The following is a 15,384-nucleotide window of genomic DNA, read 5'->3' on the forward strand; positions in this document are numbered from 1 at the left end:
GATTAGCTGAAAATTTAGAATGAAAAATTTAGTAAAAACTAGAGAAAATTAGAAAAAAAAACCTGATTTTTTTTTTACATTTTCCCTCTGAATCCTCACAAAATTAGGTAAAGTGATGGAAAATCCCCTCTAAGTTTATCAATTCAGGTGTCCTGATTTCAGAAATACCTAATTTATATAAATTTTCCATACTTTCCCAGCACCAGGGAACATACTATAAGGTGTACATTTTTTGTATAATTTTTATGCCTATGGCTTAACGGGTTTTGGGGTTGTGAACGGGGGCAGGAGGGTTATACTGGCTAGATGTTATGCTTTTTTATATATTTTTTTTTACACAAAAATGGTTAGAGGTCCTCTTAGGAACCTCCTGAACATGCCAGCGATGTCACAATGACATCACAGCTCACATTATAATTTTTTTAGTATTTATATTTTAATTATTTTTTGACTATTATTTTTAAATGAATTAACATGCAGAACTTGTTGGTGCTAAATAATAACTATTTAAATAAACATTTTCTGAAAATGCCATTTTAACTACTGACACACAAAAGAAAAAAAAATAAGGTAGAAGTCATTTAAGCAATTTGGCTTTTAATTTCAGAATGTCTCCATAAAAGAGCACATTTAAGCAAAGCAGCTTTATGCCGCTGGTGAATTAAGCATTTCATTTGCAGGGTTCTGCTTAAACGACCCTCTTATGAATACTTTGCTAAGTGGAATTGGCATGTCATCCCTGTGTTTTTCTACCCCCTCCTCTTGAATGTCTGCCTTGCTTAAGGCATTTTTGCAGGGCTGTAGGCACACTTTGCTGTATAGGAGTGTGGATACTTCCACAGCTTTGACTATTTAATTATGTTCATGTCTTGGAATTTTTTAATGGAGCTGCCCTGAGATCCAGAATATATTAACCCCATCAGTGCTCTGGCATTTATGTTTATTTTATATTCCAGTAGAAAAACAAACATGATCAGACTCCGCTTATAGCATTACATTAATATACAAGTGGAAAAAAATGTATTGATCAAAAAATGTAATTTGTTTACCCTTTAAAAATCCAGCAGATTTTATATTAATCTGGGGCAAACCGTAGCACGGTGTAACAATAAAAAAAGCCTGTTACAAATGCAAACGTTTATTTTCAGAAATGCACAAAAACTTGTGATATCTTTTTTCCCGAGAGGCTGGTTTCCTTTCTGTTATCTGCTATCATTTGGTAAAGAATCCAATGGGCTTTAGTTTACTTTTCTTTTTTTTTTTCACTAGTCAACGAGTAAAATTAAGTGGAATATGTTAGAACAGTGCAGCTAGCTCATCAGTGAGGACATTATTTGGCACTATCTAGCTTTCTGTCTCCAGGGCATGAGAGGCACAAGAGAGGGTGTGCTTGGAAAAGCCCCTCCTAACGTAGGCTGGACCTGGTGAGAATCCAAGTCTGACTCCTTCTCAAAGAGCATTCCAGCTCATAAAGCCTCACACAGCTGTTTAAATACTACTGAGCAACCTCTCCGTCTTCACTTTCTGCATCTCACTCAGGTTACAACAATCACAACAGCTAGAAATATTCTGCCTTTGGACTGACACAGACACAAGTGAATTACAGATGATCCTTGTGATGTCTATTTATCTTAGTAGGAGGATGTATAGTTAATGTGAAGACATAACTTGATGAAACTGTGTAGAAGATACATTCCCACCATATCTGCCCCTTAAGTCATCGGTGCCTTATCTCTTCTGCTCGGGAAATCATTATCTTCATCATGAAGCCATGTTATTTATCACTTCTTCTGCTTTTCTTATTTGGAAACCCTGGGTCATCAGCCTGCCCGTCTCGCTGTGATGTGTCAAGATGTCCAAGTCCCATCTGCCCTAGTGGGTACGTCCCTGATCGTTGCAACTGTTGTCTCATCTGCGCTGCAGGAGAAGGCGAATCTTGTGGCCGGGAGATTGACCCACCTTGTGGGGACAGTTTGCAGTGCAAGCCACCTCCTGGCAAGAGAGGTGTCAAAGGCACCTGTCAGTGCAAGCACACCTACAAAGTGTGTGGCAGTGATGGGCAGACCTACGACAATCTTTGCCAACTGAAGGTAGCAAGTCGGAGAGCCCTACAGCAAGGACATACATCTGTGGTGCAGGTGGAGAAGGGAGCCTGCCAATCGGGTAAGAGATGTGCATGGAAGAAATCCAGTGGCCAAATGCTTACCTAGTCACAGGTTGAATTATTGCACTTGTTTAGGGCATGTGACATATCTGAAGGATGGATAGCAAGTGTAAGATAAAGTCAGTGTGTTGTTTAGGTCCTCTGCTATATTAGAGGTGCAAGTCAACCCAATATTACTTTCAAGCAAATGGCTAGTTCCAGGGATAAAAGTATGTATATGTAACTCCGTTTCTCAGACATTACACTCCCTCATGTCTATTTGTGGTATAGCTTACCCTGCTGCAAATCCTCTTTGATACCATCAACAAAGATTGATAACTTAACAAGAAGTAATGCAGTAATAATAGATAGGAGGGTTTATCCTACATGTCTTCCTCGTTAGCAGATATTTTGAGGATTATAAAGTAGCCAGTGTAATGCAAAAATGTTATTTGACTGTCTTACCTATAGCTACCTATACATTCTGCTAACTAACTCACCTGGAATCCTTTCTGTGCCAGGTTTATTAAGAGAGGTCAGCTCATCCTAGTGTGTCTGCACCATACCATGCTTTGCAGTCTGTGTTCCTATAATGCGCTGTGCAAGACCACTGCTAAGCAAAAAGCAAGACATGTCTTGCATTCAGGCATTGTGAACACCAATACACAAGGTCATGACAATTGTAGTCCACAACAGCGGAAAGGATAAGAATTTAGTTATACTAAACTTTTGCCATACTTTTCTGCTAACCCCCCACTTAGTTTGTCCTAATTTACTGTTATCAGACCTTCTACTGGGGGTGCTTGTAGGTCAAAAAGTGCATGGCTTTATTAAAATGTTGTTTGCTATGCAGGATACACTGTAAGAGTGTTGGTTGTTCCTTTGCTTAAATAAATCTTACATCAAAGTACCTATATTCATTGATCCAGAAGATAGATCAAACACAAATGAAACTTTAATACAATAGTGTCACAAAGAGGTAAAATATAATCCTTTGTGATTTAATGACAAACTTTTTCCTGGATTATATTACTTTTGCTAAAGATAAAGTATTGTAACTCTCTTAAAATGTATCCAACCTTTTCTGAAAATGTTTACTAAATCTGCCAAAACGACGACATTTGGGAGTGCATTCCTTATGTTAACAACATTGACTGTTAAAATTCTCATTGTGCATGAAATATGGTGCTGTATATATACATATAGTACATGAGCTAAACCTTTATCTACAAACCTAAGGGCTGTGTGTGATATTTTGGGTGACTTTCCTTGCTCAAACACCTCAGCTAATTCTTTATGGCAATGCTAATGCTCCTTCATCAAACAAAATGAGAAATTCCTTTTAAGAAGAAGTCTCTTATCCTATAATCTTAAAAGATGCCCCTGTGTCATTTGCAAAGTTCAATAAATGAAAAGATCCCGAGACAGGTGTGCCATCCTGAAATATAATTGTGTACTGTAATCATACCCCTTTGACTAGATGTCAAAATTCAAATTTGAAAAACAGAATTGCGCATATCCCAACTGTAGCCTTGAGCCCCAAATAACCCAACAAACCTATGCATGGGTGGCATCACTTTCATCAGAAGTTGCTGAACACATATTGGGGTTTTGTTTGGCAGAGTTGTAAATTCTTACTGGAAGTACAATTTGTGTGAAAAAACCCACAAATTACTAGCACAAACTTTGACAAAGGGTGGTGGTAGAATTAGTGAATGGAAAAATATCACCATCTGAAGTACCCTGGGGTGTCTAATTTTCACAAAAATATGGTTTGGTGGGGTAAATTAAATTGGCTGGCTTCAAAGATGCCCCAAATGGGACATGGGTGCGGTATGACCACATTTTGGAAAAATGGTTTTGAAATCACAATATGCTACTTGAAAAAAATTTAACTTGTGTGGGTAGAGCTAAAAAGAAAGAAGAAAATTAGAGCTAAACATATACACTGCAGAGGCATTTTTCAAATCCCATTTCTCTTGGATACCATCTAAAGATTTCCCAGCTGTCAGACTCAGCTAAATATATTTCCATAAAATCCAAAACCTGAGTTTTAGTGAAGTAAAACACAGCCTATCTCTGTATATTAAACCACACTGATTGATGGTCTCTGGAGCCCAAACACTCTACTACAGTGACGACCAAAGTCATGTCTCCATTTGTAAATAATAAATCTAGCATGGACTCCTTTCTTGTTGGCTCATTTACCAATTGCTTAAGAAACAATCCCTTTAACAATTTTTGGATTTCTCTACTCCTCTACTATTTAGTTCCAGAACACATAAGAGAGATTAAAGTCCCAGGTAAACATACAGTAACAACATTTTTGTTGGGGATTATTTATTTAATGGTTGTGCATTATAAAGGATTATTTCTGGCAAATTTTTCTGCAATAATGTCTGAGCTGGAACTTGCAAAGTTCTATCCATAAGTTGGCTTTCAAGAAATCACACTGATTTAAATGTATTTCACATTTCTTGGAGCCAGTGCTCGGTGTGGTTGACCACTCATAATGTAAACTGAATTCAATTAGGTGAAACTGGGGCTATCATGGGAACTCTCCTGCCAACTCCATCTTTAGTAATGAAACCCTGTTGTCATCAAGGTCATTTTCTCAACTAGCAGATCAGTCTCCTCTATTTGTCAAGAATGTCTATAGACCACAACTATAGGAGTTAAGGGAGTCAACTTTATTTGAAGCTCAACATGCTCGGCGGAATGTCTGAAATATGTTGTAATCTAAATAATTAATTCAACTGAGTGCTACTTTTCTCGTAGTATCTGCATAATTCCTATATAGCTGATATGGTGGTATATGGTAATATATGATATATGGTAAACTTCAGAGTTGTCTGCACTACACAGGAGCATTTTCCTTGGACTGTATGTCAAATGAGGTCAACCAGCCTGCATCGACCATTGAAAGTTTACATGAAAATAATATATCCTGATTGATCAAACCTGATTAATGTAGAAATATGTTCACTTTTACATTTACAAAATTACACCAAATCTGGGTGATACAAGCACAAGCGAATAAAAGATAAACAGTAGTGTACAGAAAGGGCAGCAGATTCTCCTGAGATAATTCTCCGCTAATATCTCATAGAACAGACTAAAAAGTGAAAAATAATGGTTACCGAGCATCTAGTGAACAACTCAAACAAATAGATGGAAGGTATACACATTAGAATTGTGCATTCAGATCCATACAAATTGCAAATTTACCAAATTTACTCAGAATTTTTGTCCAACATTCCTGGGTCCACACTCAAAAACAAAAAAAAAACAGCCCAGTTTAAACTATTTATATGCAGAGTTATTATGCATGTAAATGTTGCACTGTTTAATTATTCATCCAGGTTCCTTTCTGAAAAACAGTAATAATCACTCTGTCCCAGCACAGTCCCTTGGCAGTTGATGAAATTCAGTATCAGAAAAGAACTAAGTGATCAGTAGCATTTCTAGACTCTCTTCCAAAGTGTAAATTCATTGCATGTGAATAATGTTTGGCCAAATACAGACAGAACTACAACTGCACAAGCCCAATGTGTAAGTATGCCTAGAGATAGAGGGCTTATTTGTGTCTGTAACATGCTGTAGTGCTATCCACAGTTTATTTTTACTTTACTGAGAAGGTGGTAGATAAGTGGAACAGCCGTCTAGAAGGAGTGCTAGTGGCTAAAACAGTTAATTTAAACATGAGAGGGATAGGCACATGGCTCCTGAGTCTAAGATGAGACCAAGACTGATTAAGGTCTGAGTCTTTGGATCAGGCAGAACTTGCAAACTAGATGGTCCAAATGGTTCTTATCTGCCATCATATTTCATGTTTCTATTGTGAGAGCGACCATTGATTCCCTTTGAAGCTGAGCCTACAATGTCTGAATCCGCAGTTAACATGAATGGCTGCAGTGACTGAAAGTCCAATAAGGGTACAACATGACTAACATCAGGAATCTGAAAACTCATGCTGGAGCATTAAAGCGTGTGAAGGAGATGACAAAAGTACTATGCATGTGGTAGGTCATTCTGATATGTAATGGGCACTATATGGAACATTGACATAGGCTGGCTACATGAAGATCATCGTACATCTTGGCTGCCTGGTTGATACAGTAAAAAATGAAAGACTGATGAAGGATCTGGCTAATGTCATACAGTCCAGCCATGTATGTGAACTTGAGGTGCTCCATAGTCCATTTTGTGTAATCAAGCACAAATTTGCTAATTTATTCCTCATAGCTTGCCAGCGCTTTCAAATCATGGTTTTCTCCTGCACACCACGGTATTGTGTAAGAAATATGTTAGTGCCAGAGGGGTTACAAGTTTAAAAATACACTGTTGAAAAGTAAATTTGGAATACTTTGTAACAGTTTATGTTTCTGAAGCTGGCCGCAGTGGAGTGTGTATGCTGCTTAGCATGACTTGTCTTCCCCTTGGTTTATATTATTCTTGCCATGGTTTATGAAAATAAACTTAGTTGTCATGATGTTTCTGATTGTATCTTTGAAACCCCAGGGTGGGCAAACTTCAGGTGTTCAACTGTTGACCTATATGTTCCATAGTTGTTGGAATTGTGCAGCACAGTTGGAGAGCTTTGTGTTGTTATAAAATATTCCACTGTCCCCCTTTTTCTTTTAGCACAATCTTTATTTTAGTAGCTTGAACCTCTACTATGATGGATTCCATAAAAATAAAATAAAAATAAACTTTTTGGCCTCACAAGATCTCTACAAAGCTTAATTCAGCCATAAACTCCTGACTTTCCTCTCTAAAGATAAGCAGGAACAGAACATTTGGTTATTGTCCTTCAAATGTCAGTGGACTTTTAGAGCTGAATCATCAGTAACCTAAATCCTTAAACAATTAGTTAACATGTTCACAAAATAAATAAAGCTCTTACGTAATCCGGAAGAGGCTGCCCCCTTCCATGGTCTGACTGTTCTTGCAGCTGATTGGCTGCTTGAGACGGTCAATCAGGGGCAGGAATGTACTTGTAAGGCACCTACCTTAAGTGGCTCCCGGACATCCTCTCCTCCCTCCCGGCAGAAACGCCGGCACCGTTCACTGGAACATGAAGCAGCCGCTCGCGCGCGCGGCCGCTTCATGAATATTTATGAGGCTGACCGCCGGCTGGATTCCGCTGCGTCGCTATGGCGACGCAGGACGCGATCACGTCCCAGACGACAGGGAACGCCCCCCCGGGCTATTTAAACCTCACTTACCGTTTCGTCAGTGCTCAGTTATACTGATTCCTTCCGTATATCGTGAGCTCCTCCTGTACTTGAAGTATTTCTCTCGTTATCCCGGTATCCGACACTGGTCTGCTAAACGGCTCTCGTGTTTCTCTGGCATCCTGACTCTGGCTTTACTCTGACTCCGTGTATCTCTGGCATCCTGACTCTGGCTCTCCCTGGAACGTTGTGTACCTCTGGCATCCTGACCTTGGCTATCCATACCGACTACGTGTACCTCTGGCTTCCTGACTCCGGCTATCTAAACGGTTCCTGTGTATCTCTGACGTCCCGACCCTGGTCTACTAAACGGCTTCCCTCTGACCACTCGTGCTTACAGTTACACTGCCAAGTGCCCTGTTACCCTCACCAGGCCCCTTGTGTGTGTTCTGTTTTTGAGCAAGTGTGTTCCAATCCTGCATATCGGATTCCTCCTGGTAAGACGAACCTCACAGAATAACTGAGCCACGACATGGAATCCGCAGGAATTTCTGATGCTCTTGCAGCAATCTCTGGACAGATTACTGCACTTACACGTTCCTTCCAGGACCTTCAGACTAGCCATACGCATATGCAGCACCAGCTCCATGAACTTCAGACTAATCCTCCTGTCTCTGGGGGACTATCTTCTGCTACCGCTCCACTTCCACCAATGGAGGGGGCCTTTGCTGCTGCTGCTCCTGAACCCAAGGTACTTCTTCCCGAGCGCTTCTCAGGAGACAGAACTAGTTATCGTACCTTCATGACATCCTGCCAAATTCTGTTCTCACTTCAACCCAGAACCTACGCCTCTGATCATGTGAAGGTACGAACTGTTATTTCCTTACTATCAGGTGAACCACAAATCTGGGCTCACCATTTACTACGCACCAATAATCCTGTCCTGAACTCATGGGCCGAGTTCAGTCATGCTATGGACACTTTATTCGATGATCCTTTTCGCACTACCTCTGCACATGCTGCCATACGTGCCTTACGTCAAGGGAAGAGGCCAGTGGAGGAATATGTGACTGAATTCCGAAGCTTGGCTCTGGAAAGCAAGTGGAACGATCAGTTTTAGATCAGTTTCGTCTGGGTCTGGTCGAGTGATTGAAGGATGAACTGGCCCGCGTGGGCATTCCTGATTCATTGGAAGATCTTATATATCTGGTCATACAGCTAGACCGCAGACTTCAGGAAAGACGCCTGGAACGCGCAGCTTCAGCCTTTCCTACCACGAGACGCCACTTCCCTCCTACGGTTCCTACTGTTCCTACCCTCCAGCCTCCAGGGACCATGCCCCCAGAAGAACCTATGCAGATCGGATTGGCACGTGGCCCACTGTCAGAAACCGAGAAAACCCGTCGTCGGAAGAACAATCTGTGCCTTTACTGTGGTCAACCTGGGCATCTGATCTCCGCCTGTCCACGACGCCCTCCCAAGGGTAAGGCCACACATGATAAAGTTTGCCAAAGTTCTTTCCCTAAAGACGGTTCTCCTCAACTATACATCTCCTTGTTTTTACAGTGGACCAATAATTCTACCACCGTTTCTGCTATCATCGACTCTGGAGCCAGCAGTTGCTTCATGGACCAGGACTTTGCCAAGCAACTGCACATACCAACTTTAATCAAGTCGGCTCCTATACACATCCAAGTGGTTGATGGGTCTCCCCTATCTACTGGACCTGTTACACAAGGAACATTACCACTCCATGCTCTATTGGGGAATAATCATACGGAATACTTGAACTTTGACCTTATTCCATGTTTCCGGTGATTCTTGGCCTACCCTGGCTAAGACTGCATAATCCTACGATTGATTGGTCCAATCTCTGTTTTGCCGCAATCATTGCCTGACAGACCACCCAACACTCCTGTTGCTTCCCGATTGTTCGTCCTCTCCTCCTGATCCACGTATTCCTAAACAATATGCCGGTTTCAGTGATGTATTTGACAAGAAGGGAGCTGACACACTTCCTCCACAAAGGACTTATGACTGTCCCATTGATCTCCTCCCTGGCGCTCCCATTCCATTCGGCAGGATATTTCCATTATCAGAACCTGAATTACAGCACCTTAAGGACTATATCCAAGAAAATATAGCTAAAGGGTTCATCCGACCTTCCACTTCTCCAGCAGGTGCAGGAATCTTTTTTGTAGAAAAGAAAGATGGGAGTCTGCGACCATGTGTAGACTATCAAGAACTAAATAAAATCACTATCAAGAACAGATATCCGTTACCTCTCATTCCAGAACTCCTGGATCGACTTAAAAATGCGCGGATCTTTTCCAAGATTGATCTCCGGGGGGCTTATAATTTGGTCCGCATACATAAGGGAGACGAGTGGAAGACCGCCTTCCGAAGTCGATATGGACATTTCGAATATCTTGTAATGCCCTTCGGGCTCTGCACTGCCCCTGCTACATTCCAACATTTTTTAAATGACGTCTTTCGAGATTATCTGGATGTCTTTCTGGTGGTCTATTTGGATGATATTCTCATATTTTCATCAACTCTATCTGATCACCGTGACCAGGTCAAAATGGTTCTCGAACGCCTACGCACACATCGCCTTTATGCTAAACTGGAGAAATGCCAATTTGAAGCTGATCAGGTAGAATTCCTGGGGTTCATCATTACGCCTGGAAACCTACAGATGGATCCTAAAAAGGTGTCAGCTATCCTAGAGTGGCCGGTGCCTTCTGATAAAAAAGGGGTCCAACGTTTTATTGGCTTCGCGAACTATCGCAAATTTATTAGGAACTTCTCTCACGTTATTGCACCCATCACCAGATTGACCCGTCAATTCTCCCGTTTTGCCTGGACACCGGAAGCACAGGACGCGTTTGATGCTCTCAAACAACACTTTACTACTGCTCCCATCCTCATTCAACCCAAGGTGGCTGAACCTTTCCATTTGGAGGTGGATGTTTCGGATCTAGCGGTAGGAGCAGTCCTGTCCCAAAGACATGGGGAGAAACAAAGATTACATCCTGTGGCTTACTACTCGCGTAAACTCACCCCGGCCGAGATGAACTATAGTGTGGGGGACAGAGAATTACTGGCCATAAAACAGGCTCTGGACACCTGGCGTCATCTGCTGGAAGGGACTAAACATCCAGTAACAGTATATACCGACCACCGGAATCTTGAGTATCTTCGCTCCGCACGGCGACTCTGCCCTAGGCAAGCTCGGTGGGCTCTCTTCTTCACAAGATTCAACCTACATATCACATACCGCCCTGGATCCCGCAATACCAAAGCAGATGCCTTGTCTCACATTACTCCTATTGAAACCAATTTAGAGCACTTTTCACCCATGTCTGATTCATATAGACATGGTTTTACTTCTAATGTCATCATTTTAAATAAGCCGCTGATGGTTGACTAATGGTTTCTCTGCACATTTGATATCCATAAATAATAACGGTCTTACCACCATTAAATGTTAGAAAGCACTATACCATGCCGGAAAATGAAAGATTAGCAGAAAAATATTTCCAAGATCCTGCCAACGTGTCTAGACCCATCTATTTATTTAAATGTAACTTTGTAAAATGGGTGAGCGCTGTGCTAACAAAGGTGTTCTTGTAAAATATTTAGCTATTTCAGCTAAGTCTAAAGAGATGTGAAATATTTTCTTAGGTTATACAACCACAGCCACTTTTTTATGCTTCTTCAAATATGACATACATAAAAAATGCCATATTTTCCATCTGCCGCTAATGCTTTGATTTCTGTGAATCTTAGATCCAAATGTAATACTATACTGTTCTTGGATTAAGTCAATTGGGAAAATATGGGCACTTTAATCTTTGTTTTGCTGACAACTTTGCTACTCAGGGCCTTTTACAATCTTGTGTTTAATATTTTGAATTGAGCAGGAGCATTCTTACAAATGTTCTCTATTATAGATGCTGACCTTGCATTCCTTTAGTCAGACATAACCCACCATAGTATCAGCTGCTTCCAACCTTGTTATAGAACAATTCCTGATCACTAAATGTCATTCATACGTATTTAATGCTAAAGGCTATGTCTTTGTCTCCAAGTATCCTAACGCCACCAATAACTCTCCAGTATTCGTAGTGATGTGAAGTAATACATTGTAAGGTCTTGGGTATGATAGAGTAACTTGTGTCACTTGAATATTTTAATTTAGACATTGATACTTTAAATCTCTACTTAAAAAAACAAGCCTGTTTTGAAGATATTTGTAAGCATTTAGAGGTTATTGCACGAGGTTGTAGATCAAGATAACTGTCAGGGTGCAAGCTGACAAAGACTGAACAGGACTTGGCTGCTGGATACATCGGACCCCTAGACAGAAGAGGTGTTGTAACCAGATCACGTCTGGCTTGAACTCCTCTCCCTCTGCGGAGTAAGTCTTAACCCTGCACACCGGTTTACCCAGGTCTAGTAGAGAAGACTGTGTAGAAGCAGATGTGATGCCTGCATAAACAGGGACACTTGGTCTGGCCATGTATGCCATAATACAAGATAGAGCTAGCTTACTGTTAATTCCGTGGCTATTTTTGATATAGGAGCAGTTTTAAACTCTGATACATAAGAACTGCTGATACTTAGTGTTGACCACAAAAGGAACAACCACAACATCTTTGCACAACCACAAAATGCCAAGACATGGCCGAAATCCACATACATACATTGCTGTAAGGATTAGACATTTATCTCTTTGCTGCTATAGCTAGCACAGTGTTTTATAAACTTTTTTTGTTGTTATGGGTAAATGTTTCACTGTGACTTTACTCAGAGCTGTGGGGGGGTTTGTCATCATCAGACTTTCTGTACATTGAGTTGGAGGGTCATCTAAGGTTATTCTTATGTATGCATAAGAGATCAGACATTTTAACCAAGAGAAAACTCAAAGACTGTAATTAAAGAGAGCCCGTCTGCTCCTCGAGCTTTTTAAAGAAGGAATTTTCTTACTAAAATGCCAATTTTTTCTTGCCAGTATAGGTCACCAACATCACAACAGCCCGAGGTACAAATTTAACTTTATTGCTGATGTAGTGGAGAAGATTGCCCCTGCCGTTGTCCACATTGAACTTTTCTTGAGGTAATGTCTACCCTTACTGTGCTTCACAGTTTTGTTCCAAATGTAATATTTTACCTTTATTAAAAAAAAAAAGTTCAACCTCGTATTTCAAAATCAATGGACCAAAAAAACCCTGACACAATATACCATAATAGAACGGAAAAGAAACACCTTCACGAGTGGGTAGGTCTTGAAAAATGAATAGAAAATAAATTACAGTACCCTACAACTCTTGCTGCTCCCGCAGATCAACACTCCTCATAAGTGTTATAACAAATGATGTATAGGCAAAAGTCGGGGCGCATAGATATGTGGGAAAAAATAAAACAAATATAGTGTAATGAGTAAATACGAAAAAAAGTAAAAATAGAGATGTTAGTTGCACTCACAAGTGTATAAGAAATTGAAAGCTCGTCAAAAATCCATACTCTCTTTCGTCTTAGGAGCTTCTGTGTAGAAGATAAGAAACGAAATAGTGCAGTAAAAAAAGATATTGTTTAATGAATATAGATTAAAAACTTACAAACAAGTAGGCATAACAACTGGGTTATGCGTAAGAGCAGTGTCCTTTAAAAAGATAAGTGGATGGTCATCAAGTCCATGTAAAGTCCAGGTTTTCAGTAATTGTAAAGTTTTCCAAAATATCTCAACGCGTTTCGCCAATATAGGCTTCCTCAGGAGATTGATTTCTTAAATTTTCTCCTGAGGAAGCCTATATTGGCGAAACGCGTTGAGATATTTTGGAAAACTTTACAATTACTGAAAACCTGGACTTTACATGGACTTGATGACCATCCACTTATCTTTTTAAAGGACACTGCTCTTACGCATAACCCAGTTGTTATGCCTACTTGTTTGTAAGTTTTTAATCTATATTCATTAAACAATATCTTTTTTTACTGCACTATTTCGTTTCTTATCTTCTACACAGAAGCTCCTAAGACGAAAGAGAGTATGGATTTTTGACGAGCTTTCAATTTCTTATACACTTGTGAGTGCAACTAACATCTCTATTTTTACTTTTTTTCGTATTTACTCATTACACTATATTTGTTTTATTTTTTCCCACATATCTATGCGCCCCGACTTTTGCCTATACACAATATACCATAATTAAGAATAATTTATATTGGTAGAAAAGAAAGTATATCCATTCTGTATGCATTTTATTGCATGCAGATAGGTGCAGTCATTCTTCTGCTCGTTTTAACTCCTCCCACAGCTGCCTGTACTGAGAGCAGGGAGAATACTATGGTATGCTTCTTGCACATGCTCAGTACGGCTCCTTTCTAGTCGTTGAGAACTAAGCTCCTATTGAAACGAAAGGTAGTATCCGCTGCATGTTGCATGTATGCTATCTGTGTGCTGCTGGTTTCCTAGCATACATGTGATTAGCTTACCTTACGGGAACTCTACTGAGCATGTGCAAGAAATGTATATACTATAAATCCTGGTTCAGCAGTGAATGGTGCTATAGTTTACGTGATCCATCATATAGACATTTTTTAGAGTCCACCCTTGTCTCAGAAACCAAGATAAACTAATTGAAAAAAAAAACAACAAAAAAACAGAAGTCTCATAGCTGGGAGGAAATGAAACACAGAAAGCTGATAGATTGCCAATAAGTACAAGAGACAGCATGTGTCAGAGATCCGAGGTTCTGGGTGGATTCATATCTATTTGTGAGATCTAAGAATTCTGCAAGCATCCCAGTCCAACATTTACATTAGACACAATTTAAAATATCTCTTCATCATAATAGCTATTAAAGGCATTTCAACATCAAAAGAAAACTAAATTTCACCCATAGAAACACACATGGTTAATAACTACGAAAAAACATTGGATTATCATAGCATTGTTCAATCATTTTTTGTTATTACGTGTCGATCTCCCCACAGGCATCCTTTATTTGGCCGTAATATTCCATTGTCTAGCGGATCAGGCTTTATCATATCGGATCTGGGTTTAATTGTGACTAATGCCCACGTAGTTACAAGTAGTAATGCCGTGTCAGGACGTCAGCACCTCAAGGTCCAGCTTCACAATGGAGACTCATATGAGGCTACAATTAAAGACATTGATAAGAAATCAGATATTGCAACAATCAAGGTCTTTTCTAGAGTAAGTACATTTACACTTTTTTAATAGACATTGGTGTCCAACATCTACTGTAAAGGGGCCATGCTATACTTGGGTGTATAAATGCAAACCTAGTGCCATATTATACTGTACCATAGGAACCCATAGTTCCTAGTTATACATCCGATAACATTTGTATTTTGTGCTTAATAAAATGTTTTCTTCACCACATATTATATGTTCTGACCACAGTCCTACTCATAATGCTACATCTGCAGCTTATTGTTGGTGCCATGTAATCCCTGGTGGCAAGAAGAGTTTTTGTTCACGTACGCTTGTCCCTTATCTGCTCTTAAATTTGGTAATTTAGCTATATTTGTCCCAGTATTCTGTTTTTGTACATTTTTTGTGTACATTTTTGTTGTGTGAGCTGTTCTTTTTCATTCCACATGCAATGTTTGAGTGAATTCTGGCTTGGCATGCATTTTTCCTCTCTTGCGTGCACCCTCCACATGGATGTTTTTCTTTTGCTCACATAGCAAACCCTGTTTATCATATGCCACATAACCCAGTTTTTGTTAGGAATCATTTAAAACCCAAAAGTTTTTAGAAGAGTAGTTATTTGTGTACTGTCTCAAATGTACTAACACAAAATTGACTAAATGATGAAGTTATGTGTTGGATTTCAGCAATTTTACATTATTTCTTTCTAGAAAAAACTTCCTGTCTTGCTGCTGGGACATTCCGCTGATCTAAGACCCGGTGAATTTGTTGTAGCTATCGGTAGTCCGTTTGCCTTACAAAACACTGTTACTACAGGTATTGTCAGTACTGCTCAGAGAGATGGAAAAGAACTTGGACTGAGAGACTCTGATATGGAT

The 15,384-nt window shown here is 39.9% G+C and overlaps 1 protein-coding gene across 1 annotated transcript in view; it reads left to right on the plus strand.

Annotated features, from left to right (window-relative positions):
• The first annotated feature begins 1,763 nt into the window (after positions 1-1,763).
• LOC149282261 (serine protease HTRA3-like) overlaps positions 1,764-15,384 on the plus strand; it is a 20,555-nt gene continuing 6,934 nt past the window's right edge. Inside the window, exons 1-4 of the mRNA XM_089498446.1 lie at positions 1,764-2,163; positions 12,343-12,442; positions 14,323-14,545; positions 15,217-15,384. The exon at positions 15,217-15,384 is cut by the window's right edge and continues 27 nt beyond it. Of these exons, the coding sequence (XP_089354572.1) occupies positions 1,764-2,163; positions 12,343-12,442; positions 14,323-14,545; positions 15,217-15,384 (891 nt within the window). The remainder of the gene's footprint in view (positions 2,164-12,342; positions 12,443-14,322; positions 14,546-15,216) is intronic.

Source organism: Sceloporus occidentalis, unplaced genomic scaffold (genome assembly GCF_023333645.1).
Source record: "Sceloporus occidentalis isolate IW3139 unplaced genomic scaffold, rSceOcc1.0.p SCAF_120, whole genome shotgun sequence".
Taxonomy (NCBI): Eukaryota; Metazoa; Chordata; class Lepidosauria; order Squamata; family Phrynosomatidae; genus Sceloporus; species Sceloporus occidentalis.